A 26,123-nucleotide genomic window follows, 5' to 3' on the forward strand; every position below is an offset into this window, starting at 1 on the left:
TTTCTCCAGGACCAAAGAATGATAACATCTTCTTATTAAGAGTTTGTTTAGAGAAAGTGAGCCATAGCTTCACAGAAAAACACCTGGGGAAAGCTTCAATAGTTCTCCCCACAACAATGGTCCTGCTCATCCTCTGATCAGCCAGAGGCAATTTTGCAAGACTTTCCTTACGCACCTACATTAATGTCCTGATTTAGCTTCTTTGGGTTTGCTAATTTAAATATTTCTTAAAGGGTGCCAAATATTCCTGAATTAATATAGAATTAATAAGTTGTCTTTACTTTTAACAATTAAAACATACGATCATTTTTGAGATGTTCCTAGGACCCTCAGTCCTTTAAGGATGGACTAAATAGTTGGTATTGTGACTTAAATAGTGTCTGGAACTTGAAGGAACTTACGTCGAGAAAGCTGTATTTAGAATTTTCACCTTTTAGTTCCACTGGCCACGAAGTTTTTGAAGTCCTCTTTTACACATACTGTCACAAAATTATCCAAAGGCAGGCTACAAGGAAAATGAAGCCACAATATGTATAATGTAGAATTCCCTGATTAACAACTTTTCATTGATTTCAAGGTTCACAAAAAATAAAAAACTTCTAAAAATTTTACAAATTCATATACCCACAAACCAAATTTCTTAATTTTTTTGTTATATCTCTTCTATCCATAATCATTGAAAAATACTTACTTTGTTATATGCACAGCCAGGATTAGACTAAGCTGAAGCCAGGAGCAAGAAACTCCATCTTCAGCTTGAGTGGTAGGGACTAAAATACCTGAGCCATTAACTGTTTTCATGGGATACAACAATAGTGAACATGGTTGGAATCACAGCAGCTGGCACTCCAACCAGCACTCTTACTAGGAGACGTGGGCATCCAAGCAACTGCTTAACTGCTAGGCCGTAACACCTTCCCTAATGTCTCAGCACTTTAAAAAAAAATTGAAATGAAAATCTAATAGAAAGTCTTATTTCTTCCTAAATTCAACTTGAAAACAAATAAAATGCAAGCGGTTAAAAAAGCAATTCCAAGCAAAGGAAATATCTCAATTGCACAGGTCACTTTTAATGTTTTAAGAAATAGAGAAATCAAGAAAATGTTCAGTAAGTTTACAAAATGTATCTCCAGACTGAGTCTCATGGCAAACTGACAAACACACATGAACTCAAACTGCCTTTTACTTGTACTAGATTGGAAACCTTTACAACTACTCCCTGGAATCCGAGATACAGCAGGGCTGACCATACTTACTGCAGCTACAGTTAGAAGCCACCCAAGACAGGCCAAAGGTAATATGGCCAGAAAAGCATGGATAACAGCCAACAGAGGTATTTGAAACCCAAAATCTCCTTTCCAATCCATTTCCCTATTCCCCTCATCTCCACCTAAAACAAAACAATACTATACACAAACTTCTGCGGAAAAGGGAACCTGGAAAAGATATGTGGATACTTGGACTGAATACCTGAAACCATATAAAATACACCACTATCTTAAAATATTAAAAACCAGGCCTAATGCGATAGCGCAGCAGTTGAAGTCCTTGTGCTGGGATCCCATATGGGCACCAGTTCTAATCCCGGCAGCCCCATTTCCCATCCAGCTCCCTGCTTGTAGCCTGGGAAAGCAGTCGAGAATGGCCCAAAGATTTGGGGCCCTGCACCCACGTGGGAGACCCAGAAGAGTCTCCGGGATCCTGGCTTCAGATCGGCTCTGCTCTAGCTGTTGCAGCCACTTGGGGAGTGAATCATTGGACGGGAAGATCTTCCTCTCTCTCTCTTCTCTTCTCTGTATATCTGCCTTTCCAATAAAAATAAATCTTTAAAATAAATAAATACAATATTAGCAACTATATCATTCATAGCAGCAATTTTAAAAAGCAGTTGATATTGCAAATTTCTTTGCCACTACTTGCTCCAGGGTTTAAAAACCAAGAACTCAGTCTTCACAAAAAACAATACAGACATATAATTCCTAATTCCATTTTACAGCTGAAAACACTGAGAACCTAAGAGATTTTGTAAGTCATAAAGAGCATGTCAGTACTGGAATCTGAACCTACAACAATCAGCTCCAGCACAGACTTCTAAGACATTATGAGATCTTGCCCCTGTGTCCATATATGTGTTACATTTATTCTAATTTACCAATGTACAAGCTTTAATATCTAATGGGTGATATCCAAAATGACATACCATCACAGGCATATTAATATATAAAATGGTTCATTCATGTAGGGGCTTGTCAAATCAAATATGAAAAAGTATTTCAATTTACTTTCAATAATCTTGCAGGAAATTCTGGTCCCATTCAGGAGTGATCATTAAAGCATTTCATGTGTAGCTGGCATGAATGACCTTTTGAAGTTACCTAATTCAACTGAGCCACCAACCTCAGGACTGAACTCTTGGTTTTTATTAGTCTCTACACTGCTTCCACTGAAATTTTAAATAACAATAATGAAATAAATCTTTTGGGATGGTAATTTTTCCCATGAATTTTTACTATTATTAAAATCTCATTCCTTTTATGACCTAAATTTTATTATTGCTAGACAATTACCTATGGTGCCCAATTAAAAGTTTCGTAATCCTCTATATTATTCATTGCATCAGTGAAAACCTTACACTTTTTTTTTCGCTGGTCTGAAGAAGGAAAAAGGCATTAGAAATCTTCTCAGCACAGGAGCTTTTTATACAAATGGAGAGGTTCATTCTAATGAAGCTCTTTATAAATTCAATTTAATGACAATTCTCTGAAAGTAATGCAGATGATAGACCTCTTTGGAGTTGGTTACACTTTTAAAACTTAAGTTTTAGTGATTTAATGAAGCAGGTATTTTGCTTGACAAAGATCTGGAAACTGATTTAGCATCTATTTAAACCAACTCTTGCATGTGTAGGAATTTATTTTGTTTTTATTTTGGATAACACCGGCTTTTGTAAATTCAAGGCACTCTTGAGTTTCATGGTCAAACTTTGTCTCCCTTAAGAATGATGACTGTTCCTACTAAAAACCCTAACCAAGGTAGGCATAGATGGAAAAATCCACAACATAATTAAAGCCATATATGAAAAACCCAACGCCAGCATCATACTGAATGGAGAAAAGCTGGAACCCTTCCCACTGAGATCTGGAACAAGACAGGGATGTCCACTTTCTCCACTACTATTCAACATAGTCCTAGAGGTACTCGCTGACGCCATAAGACAAGAAAAAGAAATCAGAGGAATCCAAATGGGAAACGAAGAAGTCAAACTCTCACTATATGCAGATGATATGATTCTTTATGTAGAAGAGCCAAGAGACTCAATACAGAGACTGCTAGAACTTATACGAGAGTTTGGTAGAGTGGCAGGGTACAAAATTAATGAACAAAAATCAACAGCCATAGTGTATGCGAACAGCCCCAAGATGGAAAAAGACTTAACCAGCAAGATACCATTCAAAATAACAGAGAAAAGTATGAAATATCTGGGAATAAATCTAACCAAAAATGTAGGAGACTTATTTGAAGAAAACTACAAACTACTTAAAAAAGAAATTGAACGAGACCTCAAAAGATGGAGTAACATCCCATGCTCCTGGATAGGTAAAATCAATATCATTAAAATGTCTATACTGCCAAAAGCAATATATACATTCAACGCAATCCCAATCAAATTGCCCAAAACATTCTTCATGGAACTGGAAACAATGATCCAAAGGTTCATCTGGAAGCACAAAAAACCACGGATAGCTAGAACCATCCTGAAGAACAGGAAGTTAGCAGGGGGAATCACAGTTCCGGAATCTGGACATACTATAGGGCAGTGGTTATCAAAACAGTGTGGTACTGGCACAAAGATAGAGAGGAAGATCAATGGAGCAGAATAGAAACACCAGAAGGAAACCCACACAGATACAGCCAAATAATCTTTGACAAAAAGACAAACGACAATCCAGGCAAATGGGAAGGTCTGTTCAATAAATGCTGTTGGGACAACTGGTTAATAGCCTGCAGAAACAACAAAATAGATCCACATCTCTCACCATACACTAAGATCAGATCTAAATGGATAACAGATCTAAACCTACATCCAGAAACCTTCAAACTTTTGGAAGAAAATGTTGGAAACACACTGCAACACTTAGGGGTAGGCCCTCACTTCCTAAAAAAGACTCCAAATGCAGTAGAAATCAAGACCAAAATAAACAATTGGGACCTCATCAAACTAAGAAGCTTCTGTACAGCTAGAGAAACAATCAACAAAGTAAAAAGGCAACCCACAGAATGGGAGAAGATCTTCGCACACGACATAGGTGATAGAGGGCTGATCTCCAGAATATACAAAGAGCTACAAAACAACCAAAATGTCAAAACAAACAAGCCACTCAAGAAATGGGCACAGGAAATGGGCAAACACTTCACAAAGGAACAAACCCAAATGGCAAATAAACTTATGAAAAAATGCTCAAGTTCCCTGGCAATAAGGGAAATCCAAATTAAAACATCAATGAGGTACCACCTAACGCCAGTAAGACTGGCGCACATGAATAAAAGCACCAACAACACTTGTTGGCGAGGTTGCGGGGAAAAGGGATCCCTACTCCACTGCTGGTGGGGCTGCAGGCTGGTACAGCCTCTATGGAAATCAGTATGGAAAATATTCAAACAACTCAAATTCAATATACCGTATGATCCAGCAATAGCACTCCTAGGAATATATCCAGAACAATTGTTTTATGGGAAACCAACATGCACTCCTATGCTCATAGCAGCACAATCAGTAATTGCAAAAACATGGAAGCAACCAAAATGCCCATCAACAGAGGATTGGATAAGAAAGCTATGGTTCATCTACTCCATGGAATACTACTCAGCTATTAAAAAAAACAAAATGCAGTTCTTTGTGGCCAAATGGGCCAAACTGGAAACCATAATGCTAAGGGAAATGAGCCAATCCCAAAAGGTTAAATACCACATGTTTGCCTTAATTTAAGATGATATGATGTTATGTATAACATGTTATGTTTTGAATGTTATATGTTGTGTATAAACTAAAATTGAAGTATAGGTGAGGTGGTCACAGAAGGTGGCTGGGAACTCACATTTATCTTTAACATATTGGTTACTCATTACTATGTCAATTAATTCCATAATGATGTAAATTTTTGCTGATGGTATGTTGGAGCTTTCAATTGACTGGGATGATACTCTGCTGGCTCTGTCTTCAGACCACAGAGGGTATACCTAAGAAGCCGTTGAACTTGACTGGACAATAAGATGTTGGACTCTATGTTTGGTATACGCTTGCAATGGGGGAATCTCAACTGAACTTGAGCTGTGGTTATGCAACAAGGTGGAGGAATCCACCATGGTGGGAGGGTTTGGGGAGGTGTGGGGAGAACCCAAGTATCTATGTAACTGTGTCACATAATACAATGTAATTAATGAAGTTAAATAATAAATAATTAAAAAAAAAAAAAAAGAATGATGACTGGGCCCGGCGGCATGGCCTAGCGGCTAAAGTCCTCGCCTTGAAAGCCCCGGGATCCCATATGGGCGCTGGTTCTAATCTCGGTAGCTCCACTTCCCATCCAGCTCCCTGCTTGTGGCCTGGGAAAGCAGTCGAGGACGGCCCAATGCATTGGGACACTGCACCCATGTGGGAAACCTGGAAGAGGTTCCAGGTTCCCGGCTTTGGATCGGCGGGTACCGGCCGTTGCGGCTCACTTGGGGAGTGAATCATCGGACGGAAGATCTTCCCCTTTTTCTCTCCTCCTCTGTGTATATCTGGCTGTAATAAAAATGAATAAATCTTTAAAAAAAAAAGAATGATGATTACCATTCATATATGGGCTATTTTGTGTTACTGTTGTTACTTAAGTCATAACCCTTTTTAAAAGAAAAATAAAAACAGAGGCTGGTACAATGGCTCGATTGGCTAATACTCAACCTTCAAGTGCCAGGATCCCATATAGGCTACAACATCGACCCCTAAACAAGTCTTCAAAAATACACATATATATGTGTGAAATCTGTGTGTATTCCAACCAAAACGGTATAGGAGACAATCAACAAAAGTGCTAATGTGAATGCAAACAAAAAGACATAATGAAATCTGAAATTCAGCTACTCAGGAAAGTATCACAAACAGTTTCATGAATATACCAAAAAAAGCAGAAATCTTATTAACAAAATCTTTTAAAAAAAAATGTATTTAATTGAAAGGCAGAGCATCAGAAAGAGAAGAGAGGCAGCCCCAGGGAGATCTATCTGGTTTGGAACTCCCCAGTAGCCACCAACAGTCAGGGCTCAGGCTGAAGCTGGGATTCCCTGCAAAGTCTCCCATAGAGGCGGCAATGGCCCAGTCATGTGAGTCATCTTCCACCACCCAGTGCATTATCAACAAGCTGATAGCAAGTCCCACTGAGATTTGGGAAGTTACCTTCCCGGGGGGTAGCTTAACCTGCTGTGTCACCATACTCGCACTCTTTTTTAAAAATATATATGTTTGTGTTAGAGTTACAAGCCAGTCTAGATTATCCTAAAATCTGCCAAGATCAGCAAAATTTTACTTCAACACAACAACTGGCTAAATACTAAGATGAAATGGACACGAAACAGCTGTATGGTGCCTTATGGCCATTTTAAGGTATAGAGCAGCCGGTCCTGTATATGAACTAAAATTGAAATGTCAATGAGCTAATCATAGGTTGTGGCTAGGACTTGTTTTCCTTTTTTTTTGTTTTTTTTTCTTTTTAATACACTGGTTACTCAAAACCATGTCAATTCCATAACATTGCAAATTGCTGTTGATGTTATATTGGGACTCTTAATTGACTGTGATGATATTCTGCCAGCTCAAACTTCAGACCAGAGAGGGTCTCCCCAAGAAACTGTTTAACCAATCTGGACAATAAGTAGCTGGACTCTATGCTTGGTATATGTTTGCAATGAAAGAATCTTGATTGAATTTGAACTGTAATACTGCATCAAGGTGGAGGAATCCACCGGGGGGAGGGGAGGGGGAGGGATGGGGAGATTCCCAGAGCCTATGAAACTGTCACATAATGCAAAATAATTAACAATAAAAAAAAAAAGAAATCTATATGGAAAAAAAAATATATATATATGTTTGTTTTCATTTAATTTGAAAGGCAGAGAGGGAAAGAAAATATTCTATCTGCTGGCTCATTTACTTTTTCATAATATATGAAATTAACAGCTGACATGTTGACAATAATTTTTAAATTTTTTCCTATCATGATGTGTTTCACAGAATGAAAATATAAATGAATATGTCAACTATCAATCATTTTCTCTTATCGCATGCTAATCTTTATCAAAAGATCTTGCTGAAATACCCCGCCCAGTAAAAATAATACAAGTGTTACAAAATGTAACTCTTGAATTTAGTGTACTCACTGACCAATAGTTTAAGCCTTCTTTTTAAAAAGACAAAATTTCAAAACTGTTTTCAGCAGAACAGATTTGACATAGGATAAACATCATAAACATCATAAGGCTCATTTTGTCCCTGAAGCAGACTCCAACATGCGCAGGTGGCATAATTTGCAAACAACTTCTGAAAATGTATGCAACATTTCTTCATTAAAATAGAAAAGGTCATAACAGCACATGGAATTGGAAACAGAAGCCATCTGGGCAACAAGCTGTTTCTCACAATAGATGCTTTTATAATTCAAAGACTGCAAAACACAAAAGTATCAGGATACAAACAGCAATCATGGATGTGATGTAATTACAAGTGGTCTTATCAAAGCAGACATATTAAGATGAGTATTTTAATCTGTACACAGACACCTCACAGGGCTACAAAGTTATTCCTCTGCTGAAAAAAAAAAAAAACAAAAAAAAAAACCTTTGGCATTCTTCCCCTGGAATTCTCATCAAAGGCAATTTAGAAAACATACCAGCCTGTGGATGTGGTAAAATTACAGCAGCAGTAATCTTCTCTAACCAGAGGAAGCAGAAGCCATGTTAAATTCCCAGGAGATCTCAGAACACTGCCTCAGTGTTAACCCTTTTTTCTAACGTGGCTCTCTTCCTCTATAATTCCAGCCCTAGACATCTCTCTCCCTTCCACCTCACCCTGTTTTTCTCCTTACTCCTGCACAGTTGTCTTCTTTCTGTCTCTTGAACACGGTAAGCTCTTTCCTGCACAACTTGGTATCCAATGTAACGTAAGTATGGCTCCTCATCTGCTCCTGGGTCTGGCTCTGAAGACAGTTATCTCCTCAGTCAGAAGGGCCTATCTTGACTACCCAATCTAAAGTAAAACCTGTATCCCCAAGATTTCCAGTCCCTACTCCCTACCACATCATATTAAATTGCATTACTTACTTACATGTTAACTTGTGAGTAATCAATCCCTATGACATAGAACTTGAGGTTCATTACTTTGTCTTGCTTACCTCTGTATTTCAGTGCCCAGAAGAGTACCCAACAGAACAGGTGCTCAACAAAGACATTGCATCATTGATTCAATCACAAAGTGTAGGCCCAGTAACTTCCATCTCAACTGATACGTCTACTGTCTCCTTTGTAAGTTCTAGAAATCCTAGTTCAAAACCATTACTCTGACATAAGCTGGATAGCTAACATATTTTTCTTGTTAGATCTGGTTACATGTCTTCCCCTTTTTCTCCTGTTGTTAGGTCAGAAAATGAAAAAAATCACTCTCTACGCTCAATACTTAATACACAGTAAGAGATCAAAAAATACACATTAACTAACACTCCCTCTAGCTTACATATAAGTCACTCAAATGAAGGGCGATACCAGAAAACTATACAACATACCCTGCTGTAATGAGAATTTACTCATCCCTCCTAAAAACAAATACACTGTAATAAAATCTCCAAAAGTTAAAACTTGAGTACACCACAGTTTTCTCTTTTTCAGTTTTCATGTTAATAGCACATATACTGCCTGACTCTTGGGTTCTTTTTCACCTCCATATGTGTCCAGACAAGCCCGAGTCTGTACAAATACAAAACATAGGTGAGGCTTGGTTTTCCTTCTCCTTTTTAAACAGAAGACATGGGTATCATTAAAATCCGAAGCAATACAATAGACAGAAAAAAAAAAAAAAAAAAAACAAAGTCCATCACACTCATTACTTACCATAGATCCTAAACTCACTATGCACTCACTCAAAAATGAGTTTCCTTACTTCTTCATGAAACTTAACAACTGAGATGTTACACAAGGTTCTGGAAACTAACATAAAAAACATGGAAAAACTATGCTTCTTTTATAAGCAAGTGCTAAGGAGTGTGAAGATTGGGAAGCTATCAGAACAACAGTATTTTGAAAAGTGGCTTGTTACACAATACTCATAATATATAAAGGAAACTATAACTCATTCACCCATTTAAAAGGCTATAATGTGGAAACAGGTGTACTGATTGCACATTACACAAAATCACTAGATTCAATACACAGAAAACAAATTCTGGCCATTCACAGCGAGACTTTTGGGAGGCAGGGGACTTTTACATAATATAACATATGGGGCATCTGTAAGTAACTTAAATCCTGATTATAATTCAAAACTCGAATGTTTTGTCAGTTAATGCTACCAATCACATCTGAAAGAGATTGGACTGCAGTTGCAAACAAACTAGGTACTGATCACATGCCGAGAATGCCATCAAAATAGTAAGTATTCTGTTTCAGGGAAGAAAGGCTGATGATTAAACACAGTATACTTACACATTCTTGGGCAAGCCAAAAACTTGACCATTAAGTGTAAAACAAAGGTTCGTGTGGCCAAAGAATCTTCCATAAATCTTCAGTAAATTTAATATCCAGTATTAAATTGTAAAGTATTAAAATGCTATACGTATAGCATCAGTTTCAATGTCCTCCAGATCTCGTATTTTTCACCAACCTTATGTAACGTATTTGTAGTATCATAAACACAATTAAACCTGAAGTCATACATCATTCAAACTGCCATCAATTTTAAAAATGACTTCAGATAACTGAATTCTGCAAAAACCAGGAAGAATGCTGGTTGGAGAAAAGCAAATCAGTCATAGTGTTTGATCAATGGCAGTTAAGACTTCAAAGTGTTCTGAAGGATGGATAAGGCTTTAGGTGTGAAAACAAGAAGCAAAAATAGTTTTCAGAAAGAAGAAACAGGGAGTTAGGACTCAAAACTGCAATTCTGGACCATCAACTTCATTGCATTAATGGGAGTCTGCATATGCAGCCTGGATGCCAGGCACTAAACAATAACTCAATAGATAATGAGAAAGTCTTACAGTTCTTAAAATAGGGCGGTAATATATTAAATGTGAGATGGATTAATTCTTGTCTGGGCATGATGCCAACCTGAAAATGAGAAATCAGCCTAAGACAGGATGAGCCATTCATGAGTTTTGGAAACACTCTTGTCTGCTATAACATATCAAAGTATCACTCTAACAACTGGATACAAAATAACTAGAATCTTCCCAAATAGATAGAATTCTTATAAATAAAGTGTAAATGTACAGCATATAAAAAACAAAAACAAAAACATTTTAAAAGATCAAAAGGACAATTTGTATGACATTTGAAAGTCATGAGCACTGAGGTTCTTTCAGGAAATGGCCAAAATATATGAAGATTACATGTGCAAGTTGCTTGTATTTATAATAGAATCCCTTCTCCAAAACATCTCGAAAGGGTCCTGGCTAAAGGCTAAAACACCTCTTTTTCTATAGGACATTTTTCATCTGGAAGAATATTTATAGAACATTATCTACAATCTCCTCTGAGCAAATTTTTTAAATTTGAATACTCTTCGGAGTTAAAAACCTCAGAAATCATGAAAAAAATGCAAAGCTATCAATCAGAGCACCAGTGAACTAATCATACCACTTAAATTCCTGATCCATCAGTGGCACACAGCAGTCAGTAAGTATCATTCAAGTAATCACTTCTGCTTTTGATACATCAAAATCTACCAAGGACAATTATCATAAAGCAGGGTGGCCATATTTAAATCAAGTTTTGGATCTCGGGGGGGGGGGGTTCTAGCAAAGGACAAATGGTCCAAAATCTTATTTGATTCAAAACTGTTCTCATTGCATTAAGGGAAATCTCTTCCTTCTCCCACCTTTATCACATAAAAAGGCAAATATTCCTGGCATCCTTCACTTTTTTTGTCATTATGGTTATCAACATAGATGGGGTTGTTCAAGAAGTTCATGGCAAGTCATATGAAAACGTAAGTTTCTTTTAAGGCAAAAAAAAAAAGTTTAAAGCAGAATCTATATGTAGTGTGTTCAAAAAATTAACAGAAGCAGCCAGGGCTATGGTGTAACAGTTGGGCTCCGCCAGTGTGGTTGACATACAGTGGGACTTCAGTTTGAGCCCCTGCTACTTCACTTTCAATCCCACTCTTGCTACAATGCCTGGAAAAACAATAAAAAAAAAATGTCCCCAAGTCCTTGGGCCCCTGCAGCCATATGGGAGATCCCAAGGAAGCTCCAGACTACAGCTGTGGCCGTTGCAGCCATTTGGGGACTAAAGAGCAGAGAGAAGACATCTTTCTTTCTGTGTGTGTGTGTGTGTGTGTGTGTGTTTCCTTCTCTCTCGAGCAGCCCACCTTTCAAACAAAATTGCATAAATCTTAAAAAAGTGCTAGTGGAAAATGCATATTATGAAAAATCTATTCACAGATTTCTGCTTTTTGCACCAAAATGAACAGCTTTTAACTCTTACCTCCAAAACTTTTAGAAGTAACTTGTAAATTCTGCTGCTTACACATGGCTAAAATGAATAAATACATAGTGTCACATATCAGTATACTTTCATAATTTCTGACACTATTGTGTGGAAAACTTCAGAATCCTACGTGACTTCAGTTACTGGTAAATACTGATAACAAAGACACAGTTAATCTCAGAAGGGAGAACGCACTTTGCCCCTGGACCAACTGGTACTGACCAGCTCATAATGGAGAGTTTCTTGTCACATTAGAGAACACTGAGATGAGAAACCACACAAGGTATCAGGCTCTGGAGAAATCCCAAAAGTAACAAGCCTGAACTTATTAAATGTGAATTTCTTAATATTTCAAAAAGTCTATGATAGGGGCTTTATGCTAAAACTTGTTTACCAAAAAATAAACACGGTCACAATATTGAGTAGCATGTTAACACAGAGAGGAGTTTCATTTACAAACAGGAAAAAATGATAGATACTAACAAAAGCTGTGGATGAAACAAAAACAGCCTTCTAAGAAATTAATGAAATCATTTAAAGAATGAAAACACAATTTCATTTTAAAACACACTGATTCTTTGTTAGAATTGTGAATAAGTCCTGGAAGAAGACGGCAGGGGGAAGTTGGCCCAACTGATCAGAGATCAAAGTCTGCTGAAACTCATGCCAGGACAGGTATGAGGAAATAGTCTTACACTGTGGGTAGGAGTGTCTCTATTGGGCAATATCAATTAAAATTACAAAACCATAAAACTTTGTGACTGACCAATTCCATTTCTAGGAATTTATCTGAAATACATTCATATACATGTGCAAAGATCAGATTATTGTGTCAATAAAAGCAAAAGACTATAAATAACTTCACTGTCATTAGTAAGAACTGTTAAGTAATGAAAAAACCCCAAAACAACGTAGCTGCTTATTGACACTGTGTTAAGTGAACAAAGAAAAATGTCAAAAAAGTATTTTTAAGGATACTTTAGTCTTATACCCCATGACAGTGTTTTTGGTAAATAATGGGCCACATATCTGACATGTGTTCCATACAATTACAACACAGCTGGAAAATTCAGATCACCCAGTGACATTATAGTCATGGTAACATAGTAGCTCAACACACTTTTCACAAACCAGTAGTATTAAAGCTACAGCACAGGGAGATGTTCAGCCTAGCACTTAAGACACCTGCATGACACATCAGATTACCTGGGTTCGATTCCAAGCTCTGGCTCCTACCTCCAGCTTCCTACCAGTAAAAACACTGGCTGCATTATAAAGTGATGGCTCAAGTAAATGGCTTCCTGCCACCCATGTGGGAGACCTGGACTGCATTCATGCTCATGTTCTGGTCCTCAGCTCAGTGTAAACCAGTGATAAAAGCCAATGTTCCTTCTCCCTTCTCCTTCCTTTTCTTTACCCTCTTTCTCTCCTCCTCCCACCCAGTCCCAAATGAAGAGTACACATGCAATTATGTAACACATTTAGTACTTGATAAGGCCAATAAATTAATGTTACTCATCTTTGTATTTACTATATGTTTTTCCATTGTTTTCACATGGACTCTTTATTCTTACAAAAAGAAAGCATACCATAAAACAGTATGCCATGTGATAACCACCAATACCCTATCTCGGATGCATTAAGGTGCCCCGTGGAGTTACTGGCTTGTATCTACGTAAGTTTAAGTAAGAACATGCTCTTGTTCACACAAAGGCAAAACTGGCTAACAATGCAATCACATTTACATCACTCAATGACACGTTAGTGTATTTGTACTGAAAAGCAGGTGGGCAAAGTACATATGCATCAACATGTATCTTTACAGATTATCTCTGGATGCCTACACAAGAAACTAGCACTGGTTGCTTTCAGGCAGAGAAAATAATTGGCGGGGCAACAAGAAACTTTCTCCTCCCCACCCTATTCTATCTTTTGGATTTAAGCCTATGAATGTTTAACCTTAAAAATAAATTTAAAAAATAAGGAAACTTTAAATGTGGGAGGGGGTAATGAAGGAGAGTGAAAGATTAAGCAAGAAGATTAGACTTAGTAAATAACTGCTTCCATTTGGCTTTTAAAATTGTCCCTCTGTGGTGTTGGTGTTGGTGCATAGCAGTTCAAGCTGCTGCCTGGTGCCTGTTGGCTGCTCCACTTCCAATCTAGCTCCCTGTTAAAGCAGTGGAAGAGGGCCACGTGTTTGGGCCGCTGTCCCCCTGTGGGAGATGCAGATGATGCACCCGAGCTTCTGGCTTCTGACTTCAGCCTGGCCCAACGCTGGCTACTCGGGCCACTGGGGGAGAACCAGCCAATGAAACAGCTCTCCTTCTCCCTCTCCCGTTCTTGCTCTCCTCCCACTTTCTCTGCGAATCTTTCAAAATACGTAAATAATAATTTTAAAAAATAGTTTATCTCTTTTCCCATCTTTTTCCTTTTAATACCTTGTTGTTACTCTTCTGATTTCACTTTACTCTTTTACTAGCAAGGACTTTTAGTGCAACTTTGTCCCAATAATTGTCACCAAAACCTAGGGGTTGAAATATGACCAGCTGCTTACAATATTAGCAGTCCCTGTCAGGGTGTTGGCAAGCGATTCAGCTGCTCAGCTTCTGATTCAGCTTTCTGCTAACGCACCCAGGAAAGCAGCAGATGCTAGACCAAGTACTTGGGTCCTTGCCGTCCATGTGGAAGGTCAGACTGAGTTCTGGCTCCTGGCTTCAGGCTAGCTTAGCAACAGCTATTGCAACAATGTGAGCACTGAACCTGAACATGGAAGCTAACTCTCTTTGCTGCTCCACTCCCATATCTATCTCTCTCTCTCTCTCTCTCTCTCTCTCTCTCTCTCTCTCTCTCTCTCTCTCTCACACACACACACACACACACACACACACACAGTGTTTCGGATAAATACATCTTTAAAGAAAAATGGGAAATTGGAATACTTAGAGAAGGGCAAATAACTCTACTGATGCAACAGTGAAGGAAGAGGATGAAGAGCAGGAAATCAAAGTAAGATTGAAGAAATCAGTTTTAACAATACCATAAAAATTATTAAAACATAATTATTTAATATTGTGTTTTGTCAATTCATCGATTACATCCCCCAAAATAATTCTTCATAAAAATGTGTGCAATAAAGTGATTTTGTGCGTTATCAAGTTAGAAACAATTAAGAAAAAATCTGCTTTCACACTAGAGCTATCTAGTGGCTTTGCATCTAGAAAACCTAAAGAAACAAGTGCATACCGCAATCACTGCTCTCTAGTTATTCAAACTAACTTTCTCTTTCCATTCTCATCATGTCATTCACTTGCAAATACATTTACATGTTGGTATTTCACAAGTTAGTGTCTCATTTTGTCAAGTTTTGCATTACATATTCAAGAGCCTCATCTGCCAAAACTGAAACATAATTATGCCTTTTAGAACAACAAAAGAAATCCCGTTTTATGTCCATGGAAATGTTTCCTTCTATGTCAGGGATATGGAATGTACAGTTTGCCAGTTACATAAGGCCTGCGAAATCATTTGGTCTGACCCTGTCAAGGCAATCTCAAGCAGGACTTGAAATTCAATAAATCTATAGTTCACTAATCTTTAGGCTAATATTTTAAGGTTCATGTATAATGTTATAAATACCCAAATGGTACCTAGAAGATAAAAGGTTCCCCACCCCTGTCTAGATTTACTAAAATCTATCAGATTCACTTTCCATACAGTTGCAAATGGGGCAAAGAGCAGTAACTGATCATGTGATAAACATGAATTCAAGTAAGAACTACAGCAAATAGGCTGTGTCAAAATCACTTGATTAACTGTATATTCATACGTTGCCTGATAATCAGTAAAAACTGCAGCTCTCTGTCTCAAAAATTCTCAAATAGTCAGAAGTCTGTAGGTGTCAATATTCTCACTTTAAGTAGGTAGATACCATATCTAATTCATGAGTAGGTAAACAGATTGTACAGACCTTGCTTTAAAAAAATTAATTTTCCATTCCCAATGAAGCTGTTGGACATGTGTAGACAATGGGATGCTGGACTGTCTGACATTGTCTGTACCAACAGTGTTGGGGTACACTTAAATAAGAGACTGACAGAATCATGATTCCTTATGAAGGACTGCCCCATTGTAGTAAAATGGGGAAAATCTGTTGGGGGGGTGGGTGTTTGGGGGGGGTAATCCCAGCCTATATGAAATTGTACCACATAATTCAAAATTCAAAATGAAAAAATATGTTAAAAATAATTTTTCATTATTTTCATCTACTTGGGAGGCAGAGAGAGGTAGAAACCTATCTTCTGTTGGTTTGTTGTCCAAATGTCGACTACAGGCAGAGCTTGGCCAGGCCAAAGCCATGAGCCAGGAACTCCTGTGGATCTTACAGGCACTCAACTTTCATCTGGTATCACCTAGGCTGCATTATCAGGAACCTAGAGCCAAAGCAGAGGAGCCAGGGCTCAAATCAGCACTAGAATACGGGATGTATAGCAGGCTATGGCTTAACTTAATCTGCTATAACACCAGCCCAGCCTACCAGCAAAATTCCTCTTAACTCACACATTTCAAAAGCAAAGCACTGACTAAAATAAGCAAGTCCCTTAAAAAAAAAATTATTAATCTGCAGTAAGATTTTTCATTTCTCTACAAATAACAGACCAGCAAAATATCAGAATTACCTAGAGATTCTTGACATAAAAGATCAAAGAATATAGAAACCTGTCAGATGGGAAAAAACAGGCCTTTGCACCCACACAAAAGGTAGCTAATATTTTAAAAACAGAGGTTGTACCTGCATATGAAATATACATTACATTGTTAAAAAAACTAAATTAACTTTCTAACTTGCATAATGACAGGGTAGTTGGGAGGGAATCTACACGATAGCTTAAAATTAACAATGAGTCCATTTATTCAAGGTGGGATGGTTCTTCCATTTCAGCCTAACAGGACTGTAAGTCTTTCTGTCCTCAGCTAAGAGAGAAATTCTGCAGCTGGCCTGTCTGGAGAATCATTCAACTCTACTCCTAACTCCTCACAGTCAGCCAAGAGCAGCAAAAGTCTTCATCTTTGCCATATCCTACTGGCTTGGAGGTGTTCACATCCATCCCTCACTCAGCTCACTTCTCCTGTAGGAAGCCAACACCTACAAACTCAGAAGTATTGCCCACTAGAACTAAGGAAGAATTATCCATTCTGTCATCTCGTCAAATACTATCTTATATCACAGGTAACAACATTAGCTAGTACTCTAGTTCTGCGTGTGCTTCTTTTCTATCCAAAATCTTCACTTCCCTATGCCTAGTATCTTCTTCAGAAGCTTCTAGGAGTTATTTGTATCTCCATTGAATGAATGAATGAATTCACAGCAAGGCGTTGCTGTCTTTCTGTTGCTTATACATTTCCTTGCAGAAGTCATTCTGGGAAATGGTAAATTTCTTCTGCTTTTTAAACTCAATTGAAAATTTCTCTGAGCTCGTAACAACTCATTTTGTCTTAAGACTTAAAGTCATCATTCTATGGGTATTAAAAAAATCTAGCCTCAATCTTAACTGGTAAAGACCTATCCAAATACGTTTTGGGAGAACTGGAAGATGATCTTCACAAAATCCAAATACTGACAGTAAGAAAAGGCTCTAATATCATATATTAAAAATAACACTCAGCAGAGTACTTCAACTTTAAGATGTTAAATATAAAAGATACCATTCACAAATACATAATCCTCCTTATAATTCTACCATGAGGCATGTCAACTTGAATTTTGCAACAAGTCTCCTATTTCTTGTCATAAAATACACTGGCAAAGACCAACACACCCACACTACAACAATGAAACCCATCCCCACATTCCACAGCTTCAGGGCAAGTCCATAAATACAGGGTCATAAAAAGACAATCTGCACACTCCTCTAACCAGCACTCTCCTTTAAGGCTAAGAAACTGACGGAGTGACATGTGACCACACAGTTACAGTAATCGAAAGACCTTTTTTGAAGTTACCAAGAATCATCAATCTTAGAAATTCACCCACAAAATAGTATACAACATTCTTATAATCCAGACGATGAAATCTGACTGACATGTCAAAATTCTGTAGTTCATAAGATTATGACAAAGTCATATATAGCATATTCATATACAGTAAAACAAAATCTCATGAATCTACAAGTGCCAAGTGTCTGCCAGTAGCTTACTGATCTCAAAATGCAATGTCCTACCCCAGAATCACTGTACCATAAAGGAATGGAAGGCTCCTTTATGGCTCAACACAGTCACTTCTGACTGGAGGAAGAACTCCATGCTTCCAAACTCAAAATAAGAAGATTCAGGCTTCAAACTAAACACAAACTCAACATTTTTTTTTCTATTTCAATATGCTCTGTGAAAAAAATATAAGTGCAAAGTTTCCTAAAATTAAGACATTCTAATTCCCTAAATCTTCTTTTTAATTTGATAATATCACTATAAAATATAATACTTGGCAGAATATTGTATGTCAAACCTTCCTAAAAATTTCATATGCATTATTATGAGAATTAAAATTGTATGTTTTAAAGCACATGCTCTCAGGTTTAAACGCTTCCTGACACTATTAATTAAAGAGCTCGCACTCACTAAAAAATATCCCAGTAATTTTATATAATGAAGGCAGAATATGTATAATCAAAGACTAATTAAAATGAGAATAAGCTAAAATTCATAACCTTAACAATCTTACCACAATATAAATTAGTTACCAGGTGCCAATCTTCATTAGGCAATGTTCCTAGGCATGTTGAAACTAAACCACACAAGGGGTTAAAAATAACTACAAGGAAAGGCCAACACAGCCTCCCAGCCCCATTGAGCCAACTCTCCCTCCTCTCCTCCCCTCTCCCCTCCCAACACTCTCCAGTCCCCTGTGGACTGCACGCCCCAGTGCACAAGCCCCAAAAAGGTCACAGTGGATGGCAGAGACTTCTGTAAGAGAACAGAAATAACTCAGCAGCTTTGTTACCATAGTCTCTTCTAATCAGTATGTTTGAAATCCTTTAATTAGCGCTCTGTCTACACAAGGAAGGCATTTCTTCTGTGCCAAGGGAGGGCACATATGTATGTACACAGTGTTCTGTTGTATCAGCACCACAACACAGAGCTACCATCTCAAATTATCTGCCAGGGAACCCAAGCACATCAAACTTTTTAAAGTCCTGCCTCAGCAAAATTTGCATATTCCACTCACAGTCGTATTAATAAGGACAAAATGATGATTATGTGTGTTTCACTTAGATGTCAATGCATTTCTACACTTTTTCCTAGCAAAACTTCAGTATTTTAAATGAAGCAACTCACTTGAATCAAATAAAGCAAAATGTTCAAGATTATAAAATGTTAACAAAAACAAGCAATATTCAACTACTGTATCTGTCTTCTTAATAAATCTTCGCTAGAAAACAAAAATAAGACTATACCACAGGACACATACTTCCAGGGAATCTTTCCATGCACAATTTCATCCAATCATGAAAGGTCCTAAAAATTGCAGCTACATTACATATACACATACATTCTTGTAAAATCTAATTAGTTGGAATCAAGATGGAAATGGTGATAAAGACAACTATTTCAATAGCCAAAGCCAAGAAACAAAGGAAATTATTAGTAAAATGGAAATTGCAGTGTTATAAACTTATTTTTAGCCTTACAAAATCAAGAAGGAGACACACACACACACATGAATGCGTCCTATAACATGCCATGTGTATTTATTTAGTTACTTGTATCACTTTCTAGAGTCTTCTGTACATGCGTATTAGACAAACATATGTAATTAAACAAGATAACCTTCTAGAGACCTGATCAGAGAAAACAATCTCACTAAATAAATTTAAGATAAAGCAAATTATTAGGATGGCTACAGTTAACCATCCACTCTGGCCAGGTGAGCTGACAGTACCTTACAGTGAGAATAATATCACCATTTTGTGGATGGGTGTGAAAATTAGATGATATATTACGGGCTTGAAGCGAAATGCTAAGGTTGTTGGCAAGAGCACTGCAGAAGCACTGCACAGAAGTGTCCATGTGGCATAGCCTATGAAAATGAGATTGACAGTAATATGGATGTAATACATGTATATGTGGTGTTCATGGCAACAGTGTTTGTACAAGCAACACTGGAAACAAAATAAATATCCTATAGTAAGGGATTGGTTAGATAAGTGTTAATTACAAAAGAATATTTATACAGGTGTCTAAAACAATTTTATATTCACATTATGCATTAATAAGGAAAATTCTCCATAGCAAATCATTAACAAAAAATAGTAAGGCATGGGTATACTATCATTTGAGTAAAAGAAGAGCAGAAATTCTGTTTTATTTGAAAAAAATAAATATATATATATACATATATATATCCTGCATCCCTTATTACACTATCTAGGTTCGAGTTCCAGTTTCCTACTAATGCACAGTCTGAGAGGCAGAAGGCGATGTTTCAAGCAGTCGGGTTCCCACCGTCCTCTTACAAGGCCTGGATGGAGCGCCTGACTGCTGGCTTTGGCCTGACCAGTCCTGATCAACACAAGCACTTGGTCACTGAATCAGCAGATGGAACTCTCTCTGCCCACCTGCTGGTCTCATGTTTCAAAACACAAAACTCTACAAAGCCACGTAAATAACTAATAGAAATACTTTCCACTGGTGATAAAAGTGAAAAAGTGCCTGATATGGTCAAGCCTCTACAACTGCTAGCTACAGTTACCACCCTTAACAACATCATCATGAATATACACACACAAATACTTTCAAAAAATACACTCAAACCACATCCATAATGAGGCTAAAAAAAAAAAATCAAAACTCAATTATTTTCAGCTTTACTATTTAGTCGGAAGCACAAGACCTCATTCCCTTTTGAAAATTACAGGTTTGATCACTTCACCTTTTAGCTATCACATTCATCAGGAAGCTAATTCAGGAAATAATATCAAAAGACTCATTTTATTCAATTTTTATTAAAACAGTTAATAAGCAACATTTAGATCTGTGAGGAACAGCTAAAATTCTATTCTTTAAAAATCATAAATGAAGAAAATTGCAGTCCAGAGAATGGCTCAAACAAAATTTTAGGGTCTGTCCCCAATTAAATGCTTTTCCATTTTGCTCTTGGTCACATAGGAGGAAATTAAAACTAAACTAACATGAAATCAATTATCCTTGCTAAATCTCCTCTCTCATCCTTCATTACAGACAACTAAATTTGTCGAGATCAAATCCTACAAGCAATTATGTTAAGCACAATACAGGTCAACAGAGAATTCAACAGTAAGCCCTGAGGTTTCCAGCCCCACATACTGAGTGAACATCTGTAATGAAAGCTGTAAAGTTTGCTTACACTAGAGATTGTCAGAGGCATGTTGAAATCCTTGCCGCCTTGCAGCCGGAAACCCCAAGGAGCTGGGCCAACCAAGGACACGCTATAGTTGCTCATGGTTTTAATGGGTCAAGGTACAAAGCTAGAAGAAGAAAAAAGCTGTAAAAGAAAAGAAAATGGTTAGCAAAATGGTTTGTCTGTTTGAAACCTTTCAACAAATTTTAAACCTATTTGTCATAAAGTTAGCTAAATTAAGTTTAATATGTCTATTAAGCCCTTACCACAAATTTCAGCCTGAGAAAAGGAATCTATAAGCTAATAAATTTTTTATATTCATGTCAATTTCCATAGTCTAAAAATCCCATGTGATATTATATTTCTCGACACTTGACCAGTTTTACAATTTACTATAATCCAATATTCTGGCTTCCTGCATATAGGCTTTAAAATGCTTTACAGCACTTCATTAATCTATATAAGTAAGATCTGATTTCAGGTTTAACTTAAAGTAGTTTTCCCTTTCCTTCCACCTCATGCATTGTTGTGCTTGCAGTTGGCAAGAATCCCTCAATTTCACTTAAATTCTAACTCACTCCAACATGGAAGGGGCTGCAAATCAGCCTCCCCGCCATGCTTTCCAAACACGAAATTCTTTCAAAGGAGTTGTTTTTCTGTGCACAAAAGCATTCCCTCCCATCACAAAGTGCAAGTCACATTTCCTTTTCCAGGACTATGGTGTTTTCTCTACTTGAAGGAACCTTCACTTCAGACAGGCAATGAGGTAATACGGAGTACAGTAACACTTCAGCAGATGCTGCTTTGCTACACAACATCTCCTCAAGCAAGCAATAAGCCTTTACCACTCTCCCAACGCCACTGGGACTGACAGCGGGGAGGATGGAGTCACCCTGGATGCCTGAAATGGAGCTGCAACTTCAGGAAAGCGTGAGCACTTCAGTGCTTGCTTTGTCCTGTTTTTGTTGGATGCTCAGAACGACTCTCACGACTGCACTTTCAGATAATTTTTTGAAAAAGAAAATAAAGTCTGATTAGGCACTTCCTATTGGTTATTTTTATAGGAATGGGAGAAATTGGGAGGAACGGAGATTTTTTTTTTAAATCATGATACTAAGGACCATAACAGGTCGCTTCTTTTAAAATTATTTTTGAAATTTTTAAAAGACAGTCTTAAAAACAGAAATGTAAGACACATGCTTCCTTGGAAACTCTGACCTGTTCAACCAAATCACTACGTATTACCTGCCTTGAAATATTTTTCCATTTTTTAACACGTTGAAAACTACTATTCCATCACGCCAAATTCAGAGTGACAGATGCAGCTCTTTAAACTTCAAGCAAGACTTCTTCTTCTCATAAGGAGAAAATTAGACCACATTTTAAACAAGCCTGGTTCTTAAGGGAAAATCAGATCAGGGAAAATCTGTACTGTATCTACACAGAAACTAAATGAGCTTTTCCACATCAGGGTAATACATTAAGCCACGGGCAATAACACATTACTTCAGTACTGAAGTAATAGGCGGGGGGGGGGGGGGGGGGGGGTGCTAAAAAGACCCAAAGCCAGGCCAGGATTGAAACTGTTGCACCTAGGTGAAAACTAAGAGTCAGGAAGTGGCAAGGCACTAGGCATTGAAGTGCAACTGCATTCCTGCACTAAAATGGTGATTTTTCACAAATAAGTAGCCAGGGCCCGGTGCAGTGGCCTAGCAGCTAAAGTCCTCGCCTTGCATGCGCTGGGATCCCATATGGGCGCCGGCTTTAATCCCGGCAGCCCCGCTTCCCTTCCAGCTCCCTGCTATGGCCTGGGAAAGCAGCTGAGGATGGCCCATAGCCTTGGGACCCTGCACCCATGCGGGAGACCTAGAAGAGGTTCCTGTATCCTGACTTCAGATCAGTGCAGCACCGTCCGTTGTGGTCACTTGGGGAGTGAATCTGGACGGAACATCTTCCTCTCTGTCTCTCCCTCCCTCTGTATATCCGACTTTGTGATAAAAATAAAATAAATCCTTAAAACAACAACAACAAAAATTAGTAGCCAAAGAATAATACAGAAAAGTTTGGACATTGGGCACACACCACAAATCACATGCATGCAAACCCAAGTGATTTTCAGAAGCTGCCTGCACTCTTTTTAATCTTTAATTTAGGAGTGGGGGGGGGGCACACGTGAAGATTAGGAAGAGCCTCCAGTAGCCCCACTCTTCCCTACAATGTATTTCAATTATGTATCAACCCATGGACGTGCAGCCTTCCTTAACTTGGGGATTCCCTTCTTGACTTCTCCCATTTGCTGCCAAATTTGTAACACTGGCAACATCACAGTCACACTACCAAGCCAGTGTCATTTCACATCTAGTCACCCGTCATCTCTGGTCTAGACTCGCCTATTAGCTTCACTTGCAACTCCTTTGCCCTAAGACATTCTGGTCCCTAAGCAATGACAATATTTTCATTGGCCTTTCCCAAGTCTCCTCCAGCCGGTTATTAGTGACCAAACCCTTCCTAAAATATCAAGCCGGCAGGAAATAGCAACCTGCTTGGAAACTACATAACAGAAAATGTGGAAACTCCTGTGGGGTTTCCCTTGGGGGAGAAGACCACAGCATAACTTCAGCACTAGCGAAGGAAACCTGATATTTCCCACATTTGTACCCCAGTTTTTTAGTCTGAAGGGTGTGGGGGCGGGTGAAAGGTGAGAATTTGGGAATAAGTGACAAGTAGGACCTGAAATTAAAGAGAACTCTGTGGAGGTTCTCCAGCCCCTCCCTCTCTTCCCCTCCCTTGGAGGGATAATGGAGGTAGGGTTGGAGAAGTCAAATCACAGACGTAGGAAGAAAGTAGCCCACGAGACAGTTTCCAGCTTCACGCCTCCCCCAGTTGGCCAAATAAGGCTGCCGGGCGCGCTGCTTCCGTGGCAGGCGGGTTCAGCCGTCCCTGTGGTCAGGGAGGCGGATTCGGGATACGATCTGGCAATCACACCCTAGACCTGCCCTGCCCAGCGCAGGCTACGGAATTTCTTTGCAAGTTCTGCCCGATCCTTACGCCCTTCCTTTTTCCCCTTATTGTCAAACGCACAGCCTTAGCAAAGCCCCAACAAATAAGCAAGCATTCATAAGCCTGATGTCCGTGACTTATAAACGAGCTTTTTATTCCTAGCCGCACAAGTTTCCCCCTCCCCCAAAACAGGTTACACAACTGTAAATACTAGGGGGGCAGTGGAGGGAGGTGGATTAATGATTCTCAAGAGCCCGAGTGCAAACAAACAAAAAAGCAACACGTCTTTCCCGTTGGGTTGCCCACACCCTGCCACCGCAAGGTTCGCGCAGGTCGCCGGGGGAAACTCCAGGCGGGCCAGCAACAGGCAGGGAAGGTGGGCGCGGAGGCGCCTGGGGGGGGACTCCCCAGCACCCGCCGTTCCCCGGTGCGCTCCCCGCGGCCGACCCGGGCGCCCCGTGGCCTCACGCCCACTCCCGCACCGCCTCTCCCCAGGGCGCTCCGCCGGCGCTGGCCGCGCTCCCACCTCGGCGCGCTCTGCGCCCAGAAAGCACCTGAGGAGCCCCCGCTCCCCGCTCGAGGTGCGCCCCTTCCTCCTCCTCCTCCTCCTCCTCCTCCTGCGCCAGCCCGCTCCCCGCCAGGGAGGAAGGCAGGCAGGCAGGCAGCCGCGGCCGCCGCTCACGCTCACCTCGGGCGCGGCGCGGCGCTGCCTCCGCCTCAGACGAGCGCTGACAAGTGACTGGCGCTGCGTGCGCCGTCCCCACGGCCCGCGGGAACTTCCGCCTCCTGGCCTGGCCGGCCCGCCCCTACCCGGACCCGGGCACGCCCCCAACGCGCCCGGCCACGCCCTCGGCTGGGCAGGCGGCTGGGCAGGCGGCTGGGCGCCAAGCCCGGTCCCCGCTGGGGTGCCCTGGGCGCCCGCGGCTCGGGGCTGGCTGGAGCCGCTGCGGGGAACAACTGCGCTCTCAAGTTTGCAATATGGAATCCTTACAGGGGATTTCAAACCGTACCTGGCCAAGGGCTCTCCCCTTCTGCGTGTCCGTTTTGAGGCTGGAGGTGAGGGTGGGGTGGGGTGCGTTTGTCTCTCCACAAACTTGAATTGGCTAACAGTTGCTGGGGCTAAAAATATAAAGTGGACCTTGGCTACATATCTATCTGTGCAGGTTCACCAGCTACTGCCTAGATTTTTTTTTTTTTTTTGAGATGTTAGTCCCTGAGGAGTGCACACTGAACATTGCTCGTGATGAACGGTGCTAATCGAGAGCCCTCATCTGTAGAATCGGAATCGAACAGCACACGACAGCGATAGAAAGCAGCGACCCAAAGTGCTGCAATCACTTTGTCTTGAGCTGCTTATTCATTTGGACTCAATAACCCACTTTTCTCTTTCGGTCAGATTTTGACGGAGGAATTTATTTCTAAGCAAATGTGGATTAATGTTCGGGGACATATGGAAAATAACTTGCTGACTCATCCACACTGTGAATTACATTTTAAAATGTGAAAAGGACTCATTCTTTCCTCCCATTCTCCTTTCTTCCCTCCTTCCTCCCTCCCTCCTTCTTTTGCTCATTCTTTGTTCCTCTCTTCCTTCCTTCCTTTTGTCTTTCCTTTTCCCCAGCCACTAGTTTACTTTTCAAATGCCACAAGAGCCGGTGGTGGACCCAGAACTCCCTCCATGAGTGGCAGCTCTCCAGTACATAAGACTGGTCTTCCACACTACCTTCCACGGATGAGTCGCAGGTGGCGTCTTAAGGACTGCACTGACTAAACACCTTCCTTGAAAAAAACAATTCTTAACGGAGGGACAAATACATCAAGGGTGAACTTCAGGAAGTCTTTGAACCCTTTAGCGGTGAAAACAAAGTTCTCAAGCAGAAAGTTGAAAGTTGCTGTGTCCAAATATGTAGGCACTAGTTGGAGTGCTTGAAGCATGGTTTCTGTGATTGGAAACCTGCAAGTGTGTTGTGCATAATTTTAATTCATTGAAATTTTACAATTGAAGCAGAATGAGCAC

The 26,123-nt window shown here is 39.6% G+C and overlaps 1 protein-coding gene across 7 annotated transcripts in view; it reads right to left on the reverse strand.

The window, feature by feature from the left end:
• PDLIM5 (PDZ and LIM domain 5) overlaps positions 1–21,250 on the reverse strand; it is a 182,538-nt gene extending 161,288 nt beyond the window's left edge. For 5 of the 7 annotated variants that reach the window (XR_009245842.1, XM_058667036.1, XM_058667035.1 and 2 more), the window contains exon 1: positions 21,113–21,246. Coding sequence is in view for 6 of the 7 variants with exons in the window: in XM_058667036.1 (XP_058523019.1) it covers positions 21,113–21,208 (96 nt within the window). In the remaining variant the exon portion in view is untranslated. Of the gene's footprint in view, positions 1–21,112 lie in introns of all 7 variants that reach the window. The other 2 variants (XM_058667038.1, XM_058667037.1) reach the window with 1 other exon arrangement.
• Between the last annotated feature and the right edge of the window lie 4,873 nt (positions 21,251–26,123).

Source organism: Ochotona princeps, chromosome 7, assembly GCF_030435755.1.
Source record: "Ochotona princeps isolate mOchPri1 chromosome 7, mOchPri1.hap1, whole genome shotgun sequence".
NCBI lineage: Eukaryota > Metazoa > Chordata > Mammalia > Lagomorpha > Ochotonidae > Ochotona > Ochotona princeps.